The 17,223-nt window shown below is 39.4% G+C and overlaps 1 protein-coding gene across 1 annotated transcript; it reads left to right on the top strand.

Moving 5' to 3' along the window:
* The first annotated feature begins 168 nt into the window (after window positions 1-168).
* LOC141005024 (AP-1 complex subunit sigma-2-like) lies at window positions 169-12,572 on the top strand. The gene is made up of 5 exons (XM_073476757.1): window positions 169-210; window positions 894-1,072; window positions 3,825-3,933; window positions 4,069-4,206; window positions 11,213-12,572. The coding sequence occupies exons 2-5, from the start codon at window positions 894-896 to the stop codon at window positions 11,246-11,248; spliced, it is 462 nt and encodes a 153-aa protein (XP_073332858.1). The 5' UTR covers window positions 169-210; the 3' UTR covers window positions 11,249-12,572.
* The last annotated feature ends 4,651 nt before the right edge of the window (window positions 12,573-17,223 follow it).

Below are 17,223 nucleotides of genomic sequence, written 5' to 3'. Positions count from 1 at the left end.
TTGACTGATGTAAAGACAAGCCAATCACATCCGCGATATCCAGTTAAAGGGTCGGATGGGCGGGGACTAACATAAAGTGTTAGCCAACCAACGGCGTCGCGAGTGCTCGATTGACCAATCAGCGTGCTTGATGCCAAGTGGCCGTGTGTGCTTCAGGGGTGGCGTTGTGAGGCTCGTTTCTTCAGAGGGGAATACAGTGTTGTTTTCAAGGTAAGTAGTTTTAGAGAGTGTATTATTTCATGGTTTTACATCACAATGTGCGGATATTCTTGGTCGCATGTCGTGTTTTTAAAACAGGCTCGTCGGCGGCTCGACAAGCTAATGCTAAGCGCTAAATAACGGTTGTTGAGGGTACTTCCGTTACACAGAGGTGGTCGTTTAATCACGTTGAGGGTTCAACCGGCTTTTGAATTGGTTATTAAAATGGCAGTCGTGTTTTGTTGTTGTTTTTTTGTTGTTGTTTCAAAGTGTCTTGAATTTAAAGACACGGGATATGTTGTCTCTGGTAAACAGGCTGAACATGAAGTAAAACAGTGCGCTGTTTATCTTGGACACATGGCTGCAGACCACACTGAGCCTCACGACCAACTCACTACTCCATATCCACCTGACGTTCAGTGATTAAACAGAGTGTTATCCTTTTATTAATGTCCTGTGATTGATTCACCTGATGACATTTAAATTATCTTCAGCCCCTCCCACACTAATAATTTCCTCAATTTGGCTCAAGTTGTCAGAATCAAGTCAAACTCTTGATATCTCCACAGTAAAAGTGATGAGATGTCTTCTTTTAAATCCTTTTTTTTTTTTTTGTGCCTCTTTCTGCGGATGCCTTTAACCACCCACTCCTTCCTCAGCTCATCATCTGTTTTCCTCTCATCTCCTAATTCCAGATGCAGTTCATGCTCCTATTCAGTCGACAAGGCAAGCTCAGGCTCCAGAAGTGGTACGTGCCTTTGTCTGATAAGGAGAAAAAGAAGATCACCAGAGAATTGGTGCAGACGGTCCTGGCTCGAAAGCCCAAAATGTGCAGCTTTCTGGAGTGGAGAGACCTCAAGATTGTGTATAAGAGGTGGGTAGGAATGGGACCCGGTTATGAATAAAATGTTTTCTGGTTGAACGCTCGCAGAAAATAATTTTTCACTCTTCCCTGGGCAATTCATAGACCCGTCATTCAGAGGCACGGCCCAGTTAGTGGATCCAGAGAGAGGGTGTTGTCAAAGAGACAACGACATCATGACTATGACAAGAAAGAGCATTAATTTTGCCTCATTATATCCTGTTGCTGTGCCAACGGACCGGCAGGCAGACTAAGGGTGAACCCGTGTGACCCAACAGGGACAGACAAACACTGCAAGCACTCGAAGTGCAGACAAGTCAGCGACTTTGCACTATTGCCTAACCACACTAATGTTTCTTTACCTCTAAAACTTAAGTAATTTAAAGTAATTATTCTGCCATTTTCACAAATATGTATATGTTTTTGTGTGTGTTTTCTTGCTTGCAACAATTCAGAGCACTGATTGCATCCTATTAAGGCATTACAGTGTAATTAAATAAGCAATTAGCGTTGCTGCCTCAGGATCTTGTTTTGCTGCAGTAGTCAGAATATATCTCTTTGCACCGTAGCTTTGTGTAGCTTCCAGCTTTCTAACTGTCACTCACATGCCAAGCAAGCAAGAGCTCTTGGATACAGCTGTGTGAGAGTTGATACAAATAAGTCTTTGCTAAAAATTAACAAAACCTTTGCTGAAGGTGAAAAGAAAGAGGTCCAAGAGTAGTAATTCATTTGAGAACATGATTCATAATTGGCTGACGCATTATGATTTTAAGTAGGCGAGAAGGGCCACAAATCCTGTTTCTTTATTGTTTTATTTTTTGGACACGTTAACTCTAGTGAGAAGAAATGAAAATGATAAGCTGTCAGGTCAGATCCACGGGAACAAGCTCTGACCCGGAGCCAGCTGAGTCATATGACACCCAGTGGAAATAGCTTTTAATACAACAAAGACAATAACTGTTGCTGCTGTTTGATGTTAAGACTGTTGAAGACTGAAATGGGATCTGGAAATATGAGATCTGGAGCACATAGTTACAGTAAGGTGTAACGTAACTTGCGTTTGTTGAAAGGAAACACACAGTTACGGTAGGAGCTTTTAATTATGTGCAGCCATCTCATGTTTCAACATACAGCCTGTCTTCTTGAAGGCATACAGCACGTCTAGAGCTGCAACTAATAGTAGTTTTCATTACCAGTTAATTTGCGGCAAATTTGAGTTAATTGATGAATCATTTAGTCAAGGTAATGTCAGAAAAAAGCATTGCACAACTGCCCGTTGTATTTTCCCACAGTTCAAGGTGATGTATCCGATTGGCTTGTTTTATTTGACAGTAAGTCCAAAACCCAAATATATTAATTATACTTTCAAATATGACAAAGAAAAGCAGGAAATCCTCACATTTGAGAAGCTGGAAGCAGTGAATGTTTGGCATATTTAATCATTCGACTAATCAATTAATCATCTTATTGTTTCAGCTCAAACATGTCCTCATGAAGACAGGTTTTAGCAATCCAAGTCCTCATAATGTGTACTGTATCTTATCTGGCTGTGTGTCAGAATCCATCTGGGATCAGAGATAAGGCTGAATCCATTCCCAGTCCCAGACATTTTTGCCAAATCAGACTGCTCTAGTATTTGGAAACAGAGAATTTCCCTCCCATTAAGGCTCTGAGCTCCCTGCCATTAAAACAAATGATATAACCCCTAAAAAGTCATAAACAACATTATGAAAAAAGCCTCTTTTTTTTTAACAGGCTGCTGAATGCATCATGGAGAAGTGAATTATATCAGGGACTTTCTCCACATGCATTTGCTTTGAAAGGTTTGATCCTGAACACCCTCTTGCTGTATGATTCAGCTCCAGTAAAAGTGCTGTATCATTTCTCTGTGCCACAACAACTAAACAACTGAACTGAACCCTTTGTGTTTCCTGAGCTTGGCTGTGCCTTGCATTGGCTCGCACACAGCAGACAATGATGGAGTGGATCAGGAAAAGATTCAAGAATATAAAAGAAACATCACTATCGAATGACGGTATTCGATAATGCCAACAAATTCCAGTCCTGTCTGGTTTGAGACTTGTTACTTGTCTGTTTGAAATCTCCAACCTTGTCCATTGTGCCCTCCTGCCCTGCTGGCTCTGGGGGATCAACTGACCAGCTCCTTTATTAGCCAATCATCACATGCTTAAAGAGTGCCTTAGGGATTATCAGGGATAAGGAACCATGGCAGAATGAGGCTTAACTCTTACAGCCTTCTGCATCCGGCTTCTGGCTTTTAAATGAATACCCTGTGCACAGTAAACAGCGATTTTTAATAATAACACAGAAGTGCCAACTCAGCACTATTGCAGCCAGCTTGGAGACACTATATATTACTTGGAGATCCTGTCTAAGTGATAAAAATGCACAAAGTCAGCTCTTCTTTTACGTACAACCCTGATTCCTAAAAGAGCTGTGACACTGTGTAAAACATCAATAAAAATAGAATACAATGATTTGCAAATCCTTTTCGAGCTATATTTATCTGAATAAAATACAAAGACAAGATATTTAATGTCCAGACTCATGAACTTTATTGGTTTTTATAAATACACACTCATTCTGGATTTGATTTCTGCAACAGATTCCTAAAGAGTTGGGACAGTGGCATGTTTACCACCCTTGTCTTTTAGCAACACTCAGTAAGCATTTGGAAACTGAGGACACTAATAGTTGATTTCTCATTCTTGGTTGATATTTGACTTTTGTCATCGTGTTGCAGATATGCCAGCCTTTACTTCTGCTGTGCCATAGAGGACCAGGACAACGAGCTCATCACACTGGAGATCATCCACAGATATGTGGAGCTGCTGGACAAATACTTTGGCAGCGTAGGTTTCTGCTTGTTCTTTCAAATGTTGTGTATCCATGATGCCATAGTTAATCATATGTTTTGCCAAATGTTGAAACTAGATGTAAGATACTAGTCATTTTTAATGAGTGTTTGTATATTTTCATTTCAACAGGTTTGTGAGCTGGACATTATTTTCAACTTTGAGAAGGCTTACTTCATCCTGGATGAGTTCCTGCTGGGTGGGGAAGCTCAGGAGACGTCCAAAAAGAACGTTTTGAAGGCCATTGAGCAGGCTGACTTGCTACAGGAGGTAAGTCCCCTTATGAACTCAATTTGGAGAATAAAAGTGATTTTATATTGCTGCTACTGTTCACTTTCCGTTGTAACTATGTTGACATTTGTGATTTTTCAGATCAAAGTCAGGTGGAATAGAATAAGTTAGAGGAGTTGTTTCAGTTACTGGCGGTAACATCAAGTACAGTTTAACTTGTATTGCACTTAGTTTTTATCCATTCAAACAACAACTCGGCCAAACATAAACTTTTTTTGTACATTTGTTGGGTTTTTGAACTTTTTTCTTTTTTTAAAAAAACTCTTATTTTTCCATGATTTAATTTGCAAATTGAAAACTCACAAATTAAAGGTTGGTGGGAACACATTTACTGAGGCTGCTCCCTCGTCTTCCAATACTTGCTGCAATATTTAGAATTAATGGACTGATAAGACTGTTGTCTTGTTTGACATATTTTTGATGAACGGTCGCGGTCAGCACTAATCTTAGTGTCAATTACGTTGTGTTTCGCTAGTTGAATGTTTTTAATGTGAAGTAACAGCAGTATGAAATGTTGGGTTAGCGTTAGCGGTTCACCTGTAAAGGAGCGAACAGTAAACAGTGAGGCTGACATCACGTAGATAAAACAGTGGAAAACTGAAAAACGTGCTGAATCATTTGTGAATCCCTCTAGCATCTGAATCTAGCACAGGAATGTCAGACTCCACCACTAACAATGAAAACTAATATATTGAGAGGTTATCAATTAATTCCAATGCATTGAGTGGCTATTGCAGAAAAAAAGCAGACCACAATACATAGGTTAAAGGTGCAATATGTAAGAATTGGCCACCTGTTGAATTCATATCAACTGCTGCTAACTGTAGCTGCCTATAGCTAGTAAGCTCAGTTCACTCAGCTAGCAGCCATATTAGCTGTTTCTACCTGGGGTGAGTTGGTGTTGTTTACTATATGACTATTACCTCTTGAGATATAAACTTGCTGGAGGCTAAAAAAAAAACATAGACATCTTTAACGTAATGTTTGTTGATGATTTTACGTCATTTTTCAATGTTTTGGACTAAAAGTCTTACACGTTGCACCTTTAAGTCAGACCAAAGTCACTTGAAGAAATGTGGACCTTGTTACTACAAATGAACTTCACCACCTTAACTAGAGTAGCTATAACTACTTTACCCTCTGCTTATAGGGCGTCTTGGCTGTTGAATTTGTCTTTCTTACTCGCCTCAGGGCTCTATTGAGTGGAGGGAGGTCACCTGGCACTGCCGGTGCACCATGGTGTTCCTTTCTTGCAATTATTTATCTCCCTGGTCAGTGTTGTCCTAAATGTATCTTTGATTTCATTTTCTCCGATGCATGAATACTCTTGATTTATGCAGCCTTTTTTCACCAATGTTTGACATTTTATTTCTTGAGATCCTCTTTTCATTGGCTTCACGATGCTTCACTGTTTTCCATTCTGTTTGCTCAATCCGATCTTGATTTCAGCTGACATATTTTCTCTCTTTGCCTGTGTGTTCTTTACTATTGTAATTTGCAGAATATAGACTTTCAGATGCGCCTGTTTGCAGGTACAGTTTGTAAAAACCCAGATAATCTTTGCTGTAGTGTTAGATTAGTAGCCTTAGATGTACCTTAGACTCACGAACACACTAAAACCAGCAGAAACAACATACCTGCAACATTTCAAGTGTCAGGAATAGATTTTAAAGTTGCGGGTGTGTTTTTTCTGCTTTCGTATTGACTTCAACCATGATTCCTCTGATTCCTTTTCAGTGTCACTAAAACATTGATTTTGTTTCTCCACCCTGAAATTTCCAACATTCTTTACAGTCTTTTCTGACTGGATTGATGGTTGAAGTGAGGGGAGCTCAAGTTTCTGCCCACAAACAAAGCCTCATTGTCTGCACAGCTGAGACCACACAAACACTTCTGGCCTACATTAGCATTTCATGTAGAGGGAGCATAATTACAGTAGCAAAAAAAAAAAACACAGTGTCACTGCAATTATGATGCTGACCGAAAGCATACTTGGGAGTGCACCAATAAACGCAAGTCACAGCACTGCAGCTGTGTTACAGCTTCAGTACACAAGGAGCTCTCTGTCGCTTAAATCTCTTAAAGACACATATCAAAACTAAAAGCTTAAACATATCATAATTCAGATATTTCTACTTTGTGTTCCTAGAATAACAGGAAATCTTGAATCTGTTCCAGTAGGCATATTTAAGTGAATTACTACTTTTTAATTCTTAAAACCAACACACTGAAAAAGATCTGGTAAAGCCAGTTTTTAATCTTGAATACACATAAAATAGGCAGAAACACATATGGTATTTGTCATTGCACAGTAGTCTTGTATACACAGATCTAATCTGTTTCACCAGGCTGATTGGTTTGTTGGACTTGTTTTGCTCAACATTTAGTGTTTATTGAGCCAAAAGGCCACTGCTAATGAGTTCTGGGAAGCAAAATCAGGCCACTGATGACAAACCATTAACATCCATTGAAGAAAGATGCTGTGAACTATGGAGAACGACCGATATTGGATATCTGAAGAATTATTATTTTTCATTTTTTTACATTTAACACAAAAGAATTTGGCAGAGATTCCTCAAACTTTGTGGTAAAGATACAAACAAATGCAGGATATTTAGCAGTTTAGCAACTATGGATCAAATGTTCTTTAAAATATATAATTTTGTACATTTCCTAATGTGGTCACTGATACAGATATTCTGGCATAAGCCAATCCACCTTATTCTTCGCCCCCATGATACCTTGCACGTAATAACTTAACGAAACCTGCATTTAACAGGACACGAGTCCACGTTCCTAGAGCAACTGGTAAGGTTTATCATTTATTCATGAAGATTAAGGTTAGCAACTTTATCCAGCGAATATTACAAACACTATTAGAATTGCTCAGCCCACTTAGCTCTATTGCTTCTAAAGCCTTGAAAGTGCAGCTGGTGCGTCAGTTATTATCATACCCATAGTATCACCCATTACCGTTTCTCCCCAGAAAACGTGTGGATATCGCCAATAATATTCTGTTGTTTTGTTCAGTGAACTCTGTATAAATCTAAAGATAAATTCAACCTTTAAAAAAAAGCTACCTCGCTTCACACGGTCGTGCATTTCTCTTTTTCCTGCTGCATTATAGACAGTATGACGTCAGATTAATATTTCCACTGCAGCTATCAGATAGTTTAATTTTGCAGAACTCCACCTTAAGTCCCATCAGTTTGCTTCATTTTTATGTTCAATCATAAAACTATTACTTTGCCTTTCTCATTTCTTGATGTGTGATAAATCTGTCTTTATTATTTCTCTCGGTAGCCTATGCAGTACTTATGGAAAAGAAGTCATATGTGAGTTTAATAACCCTCGTGACTTTGAAATTTTACTCATGTTACCAAACTTGGAACACAAGCAACCCGAAAGTAAGTAATGAAATGAGCAATAAAGTCGCAGAGCAGAAGGATATCCAAGTGTGGCCATTAACTGTGAGGCAGCTGCTGCCCGGCCAAGTCCATAATCTCTGAGGACAAACTGTGAAGCTTTTCGTTGATTTACAGTCAACAGGACCATCAGGTAGCTGTACTTTACAGAACACACTGTACTGTGATCCTAAAAGGCTTATGGTAAGTTCCTAATGTAGCTTTTTAGTCTTCAAATGTGTGCAGTTGTGAAGTGAGGAGCCGTTTTAGTTCATATTCTCACTTTGAAGAAATGGGGTCAAAACCCTCAAGAGTGCCAATCCACGTTTACCCCGAGAGGGAGAGAGAAAGAGGTCTCTGATTGGCTCAATTCTGTATTTGTAGAGCCAGAATGAAGACTGGGGAAGTTTGCCAAATGAGGAGATCTTGTAATGGGCCTAGAGTCCATCCGTGCCTCCGTCCAGGCAATTGGTAACTACTAGACTGGTAAAGTCAGTCAGTCGGCATGGGTTGCCAGTTCTGCGTGCCGTGGACTTCTACCTGCATGTATTACTGTCAGTGTAACTCTCTCTTAACTCTGAGTGAAAAATACATGACACCATGTAAAGGGTCATCACAGGCATGAACTCAAACTTGAATGTTTAGAACATGTCTGAATATGCTCACTTTCACTAACAGGCGGTATAATCCAACACTTTATATTTACATCATATTACATTGAAAGATATATTTGAATTTTCTTTGCAACTTATCATTTTGTAATCACAAAGGTCCAGTGTGTAGTTTTTAGGGGGATCTACTGGCAGAAGCATATTTTGATATTCATAATTGTGATTTCACTAGTGTGTAATCACCTGAAATTCAGAATCGTTGCTGTTTTCGTCACCTTGGAATGAGCCTTTTAAACTGTATCTACAGAGGCCATGATGCACTGGCATGTTTCTACAGTAGCCCAGAACAGACAAACTTAACACTGGTTTGAGAGAGGGACTTTTGCGTTTCTTGAAAGCCATCGTAGGTTCTCTTGCATGCATGTAAAGGGTGGGATGAGCTGAGGGGTATTTAGTTGGTTGCAGCCTGCAACATCACCACAAGATGCTGCTAAATTCTACACATTGGTCCTTTAATTGGAATTTCACTTGAATTTTCAAGTAAAAATGTCAAATTTGGATTGTAACTGTTTTCATGTATAAGTGAAAGAGCTATGCTGCCTGTGTGAAGACGAGCCTGTCGTTTTACTAACAGCACTGAATGAAAACGATTCATTATTCTGTATGTTGGATTGAATTGGTGGAAACTTTTTAATGAGTGTTGAATCAGTATTTTGCATTTATTAATATTTATTTTGCAGGTTTTTGTACATGGTACATTGTTTGACCCAAAACGACAATTTTACACAACTATCATCTATCTATTAAGATATTGAACAAGAAGGATACTCAAAGCCGATTAAAACACCAAAACAAAGAATGTGTTAATCTGCCTCTCAGTACTATCCCACTCCACTATCACGTTACCCAGACAAGAGTAAATAGTGTTAAATAGTGTTTGGGACTACTTACCGTCATTTTATAATCAACAATCAAATCAAATTCAAAAAAGCCTACATGTGACTCAGGGAGAAACAATGTAGTAAATTATTTATACTTTTAAACGCAACAAAACAATGGTAAGATGTTGAATTTCCACATGTTTAGTCAATTTTTCAACATGTGTGAAAGACAAACACACATATTACCTGATTTTTAGGATTAGAGTCAAAAGATGTCATCATTTAAAAGATCTAAACATAACGAACATATAAGTTAGAGAAAGTAATGCTGTAGGTTGAGTTGGGGGCACATTTGGAATGAGTGCCTCTGACTTGAAGGCATTAGTAGGTGCATAGTGCTGTGATTACATGGAAAACATGCCACAGGGGATTTGGTCCAAGTTATTTTAATAAGCCTTTAATGAAACACTTCTCAGGAGCTGGCCATTACTTTGGTGCCAGTAAGCAAATCTTCTTTTAGAATAATGATGCCTCCGAAGACCTCCTGCTCAGCTCATCTCAGCAGAGATAAATTGAACATAGACGTCCCAATGAAGAGGGCTTTGTGTTATTGTGTTGGTGCACAGGTGACCTCCTGCTCCCCGAGCACATACTGTAGATGTGTAGATGCTGTAGGTTCCTGCGAGATTTCCCCTTCATCCAAGTTGACCACTGGTGCTTTGCTCTTTTTTTTATTGTTGTCCTTATAAAAGTGTTTACCTCACAGGTGTCATGGTCCCAAATATGGTCTCTGAGTCCTCTGGTCTTTTCCAGAACTAGGCCGGCTGAGGTGATTACTCTGTGTCTGTGGATTTAGGCCGTTCATACCACTAGAGCCCTTTAGTCAGAACTAGTCTCAGTCCTCTAACTGTAAATAACAGTCCGTCTGGTTCTCAGTTCCTGCTTGTTACGCCAGTTTTCCTGGTGTCGTGTCACTAGTTAGTCTCTCCACAGCTGACAATACATGTTTGTGTTGAAAACAAAGCCTGTCGTAGTCTGTTTGTCTTTGTTTTCCATTTATGTGTCACATTTCATCGACCCTGTCCGTTACCAGATGTTTATATGTTTGGATAGTTGACACTTTGACTGTGTGCCCGCAGATAGACTGAATTAGCAGCGAACATTAAACTGTATCCATGTCTGTTAATTGTTCATACACGGTTAATCAAAAATGAAATATTTTACTTTTTTAGTGGAATTTTATATTTTTTTCCCTTTACTTATGTAAAACAGACATATGGAAGTCATTTTGAGACATTTAAGATATGAGCTTTATTAAGCTAACCTCTTTTTTTCAGCTAATTGTCAAACTGAACAGGTAAAAATAACCACTGTGAATTTGTTTGACTTTGGCTAAGTAGAAAAGGCACCTTAAAGACATAGTTTGACATTTTGAAATATATGTTTATTCTTCCTTCTTGTTGAGCGGTAGGGGAGAAGAGTGATACCACTCTCATGTCTGAATGCTAAATATGAACCTACAGCCAGGAGACAGTTAACTTAGCTTAGCATAAAGACTATAAACAGGGGGAAGTAGCTAGCCTGGCTCTGTCCAGATGTGAAGAAGCTCACAAATTGACATATAGACCTTAGTCACATGGCGGCCATTTTCACGCTCAGGGTGGGAAGCTCAAATGCTGGTAAATTGTCATGCAACAAAATGTTAACATGTTAATTAGTGAGCTTTAGAGGTGCTGATAGGTCTTTTTAATCTTTAGACAGAGCCAGACTAGCGGTGTCCCCCTATTTCCAGTCTGTATGCTAAGCTAAGCTAAGCTAAGCAACTCCTGTCACTAGGTTCATATTTCTGATACAGACATGAGAATGATATGCATCTTCTGGTCTAACTCTTGGCAAGAAAGTGAATAAGTGTATCCCCACCTAAAATGATTATAGATAAAGGTGGAACAGTGGTGAAAATAGTTAGTCTGAAGTGATCCCTCCAGTTTGCTGCACTGTCTCCTGCATGTCCTGTGAACGTCTGTATGAGGTGGCTGTAACGACTCAATGTTGCCTTGTTTTCTAAGCTGTATGCGTTTCTCTCCCCCAGCCCCGTCATGAGTACTTTACTGTGCCTGTGTACTGATTGGCTGCCATCGCTGCTGCTGCTGCTGCTGCTGCTGCTGCTGCTATCCACCCTGCATGCTGAGCTCCTCAGTGCTGCCTGGCACCTTTCTTTCTGCCCTCTGAGCACCTGTCATTGTCATTGGTCACGGGGTGTAACAGTACTCTCAGCTCACTATTCAATTCGATAAATGACAGTCATGATAAGATATTGTCACAATATTAAAAATAAACCAAAAACTGCGGCAAACAATGATAACATTTATGCTTGATTAGGCATTTTCTTAAAAGTTTAAGTGATTTAAATTTAACTGAATTTGGTCATTAGTATGTTTATTTATAATATATAATTTATTTAACGGTGAAATATTGTTACATGCCTGTCATTCATCCATTTATTATTGGTTTCAATGCACCAGTTGAACACCTCTTTATTATTACCACTGTAAGGTTGCATCAGTGCCATCATGAGCCAAAAGTATGCAGAATATCTTTAACTCAAGGTCCACTTATTAGATTTTCTCCAGACCTTTCAACGACATGGCCTTCATCAGAGAAGGGACACGATGTTCGTACAAACTCTCATACTATGTGCGGATAGTCTTCCCCATGTCGTGCACAAATGTGTCCGACTGTCTGAGTATTTAAGTGTAAGCACTAAAAATTCTTGTATTACTTATCACAGATATCAGGCTCATTACCTCCACATTTTTTAAAGTTATTATTATGTCCAAGAGGTGTTCATCCAGTCATTTATATTTTTTATCTTTATTGGTTCCCTCACTGGTCTTTGTTTTTGTGACTGAATTCCCATTACGTCAGCCATGGGTGGGGAGTGAATTCATTTGAAGTCATGTGTTTCCTGTTCTGGTGGATTTGTTTTTTATCTTTTCACTTCAAATAACAATAACAAATAACAATATATGTATTTGAATCTTAGGTGTTGCTGTGATTTCTAGGAGTTGTTGTCATACTTATTAAAACTAGAACTAACCCGTGTTCAGACCATAGCGCCATAGACCATTTTTAAATCTTTTAAATTATTTATAGATCCTGGTTATTTCCTATTAGAAATAAATAAAAAGCAAAAAGCCTGTTCTCAAGGTAAGTGGTGTTCGTGGGATTAATGCTGAATAAATATTAGTTTGCACTGATTAACTAAGGGCTCTGATTATAGACATTTAAACTCACTTTAAATAATGAGCCTTACAAATTCTTCATGTATTTTAAATGCACACTGAGCACTTAAAATGTTTTATATGATCTGTTGCTGTTTATCTGTGTCCTACTAAGAAATATAGACCGTTCTGATAAATAGAGGATATTTTTTATCAATGTATATAATAGATACAATGAATAAACTGTTTGTGATTCTTTGTGAATCGAGCACACTGGTGTTTCTTCTTTACTATAACTGATGGATTATTGTGTTTTTCCCACGTGACACCTTCAAGGTTCAGACTGACATGTACTAATTTAGTTTTTACTGCAGCTGTTTTCTTCCATGTTGCAATCAACCCCTCACTACCGAATGGTGCTAAGCTCCATTTGCTTTGCAGATGAAGATGTTTAGACCACATAATAGGCAACAAGGGATTCAGCAAAATGTACCCCGAGAGCGAAAAGTCTATAATTGGTGAATAATACATAGTTTATATTTTAAGATTGGGGCAGAACATCTTGTACTGGAAATGAAATGACACTTCTGGAGTTACTGTGTGGATGTGGGTTGTTTTTCTCCTCTTACATAAAAAAAGATTTTTGTCTCACTGCTCTGATGCAACTCCTCTCTTTACTTTGTGCTGAACCTTGTTTTAGGATGCCAAAGTAAGTGCTTCTCTTTCTTTCTGCCACATGCCACCCGCCCTGATGTGTTTCTTGTATAATGTTTTTTTTATGATTTGTGACACATTAGCTAAGTGCGCCATGAACAAAAAAAGATATATCAGACAATAGGTTAAAGTATGCAGCAAAAAGACACTCTTCTCACAGCTGACATTGTGACATTAATGATGGCTGCATTCCATTCCGGTGACCCAGTTCCAGGCCTCTGGTATTGTACATGCTCGATCACTGATGATGGGTAGCTAGGACTAAATTGCATGAAGCCGTCATTAATGTTAATACACTGTTCAAAAAAATGAAGGGAACACTTAATCGTCACAGTATAACACCAAGTCAGTTAAACTTCAGGGATATCAAGTGATTGTGAATCAATTCCAGCTGCTTTGGTGCAATGAAAGTGACAACAGGTGCAATGGAGAGGCACAAGCAAGACAACCCCCCAAAAAGGGAATGGTTCTGCATGTAGTGGCCACAGACAGTTGCTCTCTCCTCATCCTTCCTCACTGATTCTTCTCTAGTTTTGTGTTCTGCTATTGTTCTCGTCACTACTGGTAGCATGAGGCGGTACCTGCAGCCCAATCAGGTTGCACAGGTAGTCCAGCTCCTCCAGGACCGCACATCCACACGTGCGGTCGCAAGAAGGTTTGCTGTGTTTCCCAGCACAGTCTCAAGAGCACATAAGAGATACCAGGAGACGGGCCGTTACAGGAGGAGAGCTGGACAGGGCCAGAGAAGGGCATCAACCCAGCAGCAGGACCAGTATCTGCTAGAGCCCTACAAAATGACCTCCAGCAGGCTACTGGTGTGCATGTTTCTGACCAAACTGTCAGAAACAGACTCCATGAAGGTGGCATGAGGGCCCGACGTCCTCTTGTGGGACCTGTTCCCACAGCCCAGCACCGTGCAGCTCGATTGGCATTTGCAAGAGAACACCAGAATTGGCAGGTCCGCCATTGGCGTCTCGTTCTCTTCACAGATGAGAGAAGGTTCACACTGAGCACATGTGACAGGCGTAAAAGAGTCTGGAGATGCCATGGTGGACATTATGATGCCTGTAACATCATCCAGCATGACCAGTTGGGTCAGTGATGGTCTGGGGAGGCATATCCTTGGAGGGTCGCACAAACCTCCATGTCATAACCAACGGTACCCTGACTACCGGGATGAAATCCTCAGAGCAATCATCAGGCTTTACGCTGGTGCAGTGGCACCTGGGTTCCTCCTTGTGCAGGGCAATGCCCGGCCTTATGTGGCCAGAGTGTGCAAGCAGTTCCTAGATGACGAAGGCATTGATGCCATTGACTGGCCCTCTCGTTTACCTGACCAAAATCCAATTGAGCACCTATGGGATGTTATATATGTATGCCACCAAGTACCGCCACAGACTTTCCAGGATCTCACTGATGCCCTGATGCAGGTCTGGGAGGAGGTCCTCCATGACACCATCAGCAGAGTCATCAGGAGCATGCGCAGATGTTGTCGGGAGTGCATACAGGCAGGCGGGGGCCATAAACACTACTGAGTCACATTATGAGCTGCCGTTATAAAATTCACTCAAGTCGGATCAACCTGTGATTTCAACTTTTTACTTTGATTTCTGCTGTTATTTTGAATCCAGCCCTCAGTGGGTTGATGATTTTGGTTTCCATTGACCATTGTTATGTAATTTTGTTCTCAGCAATGTGCATCAGTAAAGATGTTCAACTTGAATAATTCGCTCATCAAGATCTGATGTGTGATTAGTGTTCCCTTGATTTTTTGAGCAGTTTATTTACACCTGCACTTTTTTTTACTTTGACAAGACAAAACGTCTGCTGTGAATATTGTCAGTTGATGCACTTCAGGTCATCTGTCTTTCATTTGGTTTTAATCTGTTAGCACATATACGAAAATATAATAAATATTGATTAATACAGCTTTAACAACTAATTGCATTATCGTATCCCAAAATATTCATGTAGAATTTGGAGGGTGACCTGAACTACAGAGTTGTAGTTTCTCACTAACAAGCACCCCTTTCATTTTACTTCCATTAAGATTTCATTTGAACATAAATTTCTTCAAAGGTACCCTGTGGAGCTTTTATCCACCAGTAGCACCATAGAGCAATGTAATTACTAGGAGAGTCCCTGTTTTGTTTTTACAATACACAAGAGCATTTGGCAGGTGTATTACACTCCGGCATCAGTTTCATGCTAGTCCACTGCTCAACACCAAAAGTTTCAAAAGGGAGAAAATGCATTCAACACAAAGGCCTCAAAGACACACACAATTGTGTTTTGGTGAGAAATGTAAACAAATTTTGTTTACAAGAAAACAACACAGGGCACCTTTATATTTAACATTTCATTGCATATAAAACATTTCACATAATGTAGTTTTATGTTTGCAAAAAAAATTAAAGTATCTGATATTAAATGTACTGCATTTTTCTAATGATCAAAATTATTTATTTATTTATTTTAAATCTGATCGCTGATAAAATTTACAAATGCACTACTTTGGCTCTAAAGCAGCGTGCAATCTGCAAGTAACTAGTAACTAAAGTTATCAGATAAATATAGGGGAGTAAAAGTACAATATTTGCCTCCAAAATGTAGTGGAGTGGAAGTATTAAGTACCAGAAACTGGAAATACTCAAAGTACAAGTACCTCAAAAGTGTACTGAAGAACAGCAATTGAGTAAATGTACTCAATATGTTATCATATAAATGTATTTTAATGTATTAATTTTATTCAGTGTTAGGTGGACTTTTGGACTGAATGGTTAAACATGTCTGTGAACTACAACTACAACTACTGCTGCTGAAGCAGTTCTGACATTACATCAGTTCAAACGTGACCTCCCTCTGTGTGAGTGTGTGTGTGTGTGTGTGTGTGTGTGTGTGTGTGTGTGTGTGTGTGTGTGTGTGCATATTTGAGTAATGCTGTCATTGTTAAAATCTGCTGTAATCAGTGCGTGGTGTGTAGCTGGTGTGTAGCTCGCCGAGCTCTTCACTGGAGCTGTGGTTCCTCTCTCTCCAGGATGCAGAGACCCCGCGCAGCGTGCTGGAGGAAATTGGACTGACATAAACATACACCACCTCCTCCTCCTCCTCATCCTCATCATCATCATCATCATCCACTTGCCACAAACTCCTTCATCTGCCAGCTACTCTGCTGTATGTAGCTGCTAACAACTCCAGTTCACCTTTGAGCACACTCAATCTCACAATCACACACACACACACTGTGTAACACAACTCTGCCTTTGTTTTCTACTTTCTTTCTGAGACAAACAATGTAGCACTGTTTTGGTATTTCCTACCAAGTTATTTATTTATTCATGTGTGTGATGACGTTAACTGTTACCAAGGAAAACAGGAAGACAGCATCACAATTAAGGGTTTTTTTAAAATATTTTTGCTGCTTATCAGTCCACACAAAGATGCTGTACTGAGTGAACTGCTTGTTTTTCGATTTGACCAAAGCTGATGAGATCACTCTATTCTGTAAAGTATATTTAGTGAACTTTAATGACCTGTATTACAAATGTCCTATACAAGAGTTATAGAATAGAATATATTGTAAAGGGAAGTCAAAAGTATTACATTAACAACACCAAAGAGTCTATTAGTTTCTAATGGCAGGATCCCACTTAATGTTGAATGCCTTAAATGCTGCCGGATGTTGAATCATTTTAAATGCATTGAACGCCACTGCAATGTAGTGGGTAAATACACTGGATTTATTTTATTTATGTAGTGTGTGGAAGAACTAAATCACTTCCTTTTCTTCGTGTGTACTACTGTGCTTCTCTATTAATTTATTTGGGATTAAAGTATTTTACTAGAACAAAGATAATCTAGTCTCTTAACATAAACATAAAATCAGTGCTGTCTAGGCTAAATTAAAAGGTGTTAATGACAACATTCAGCCACTAAATGTAGCATCCCATCTCCCCCCTTCAATTGCATTCATGCCACAGCACTGCTGTGCCAAGATGGCAGAAAAACTCCAAAGCAGGCTGATAAACACACTGCCGTTAAAATGTATCGCCTTACGAAGTTATTATCAACACCACGTTAGCAAACAGTCAACTACTCACGCATCATTATCATCCCATCTCCACCTGCAGAAGTGCACTATTCCCTCTCCTGTAGCTCTGGTTGT

Source organism: Pagrus major, chromosome 11 (genome assembly GCF_040436345.1).
Source record: "Pagrus major chromosome 11, Pma_NU_1.0".
Taxonomy (NCBI): domain Eukaryota; kingdom Metazoa; phylum Chordata; class Actinopteri; order Spariformes; family Sparidae; genus Pagrus; species Pagrus major.
This window is presented reverse-complemented; position numbering and strand designations above follow the sequence as displayed.

Coding starts and splice junctions, on each gene's coding strand:
- LOC141005024 (XM_073476757.1), top strand. CDS start 894: ATGCAGTTCATGCTCCTATTCAGTCGACAAGGCAAGCTCAGGCTCCAG. Junction 1,073..3,824: donor CTCAAGATTGTGTATAAGAG/GTGGGTAGGAAT, acceptor ATCGTGTTGCAG/ATATGCCAGCCTTTACTTCT. Junction 3,934..4,068: donor TGGACAAATACTTTGGCAGC/GTAGGTTTCTGC, acceptor TCATTTCAACAG/GTTTGTGAGCTGGACATTAT.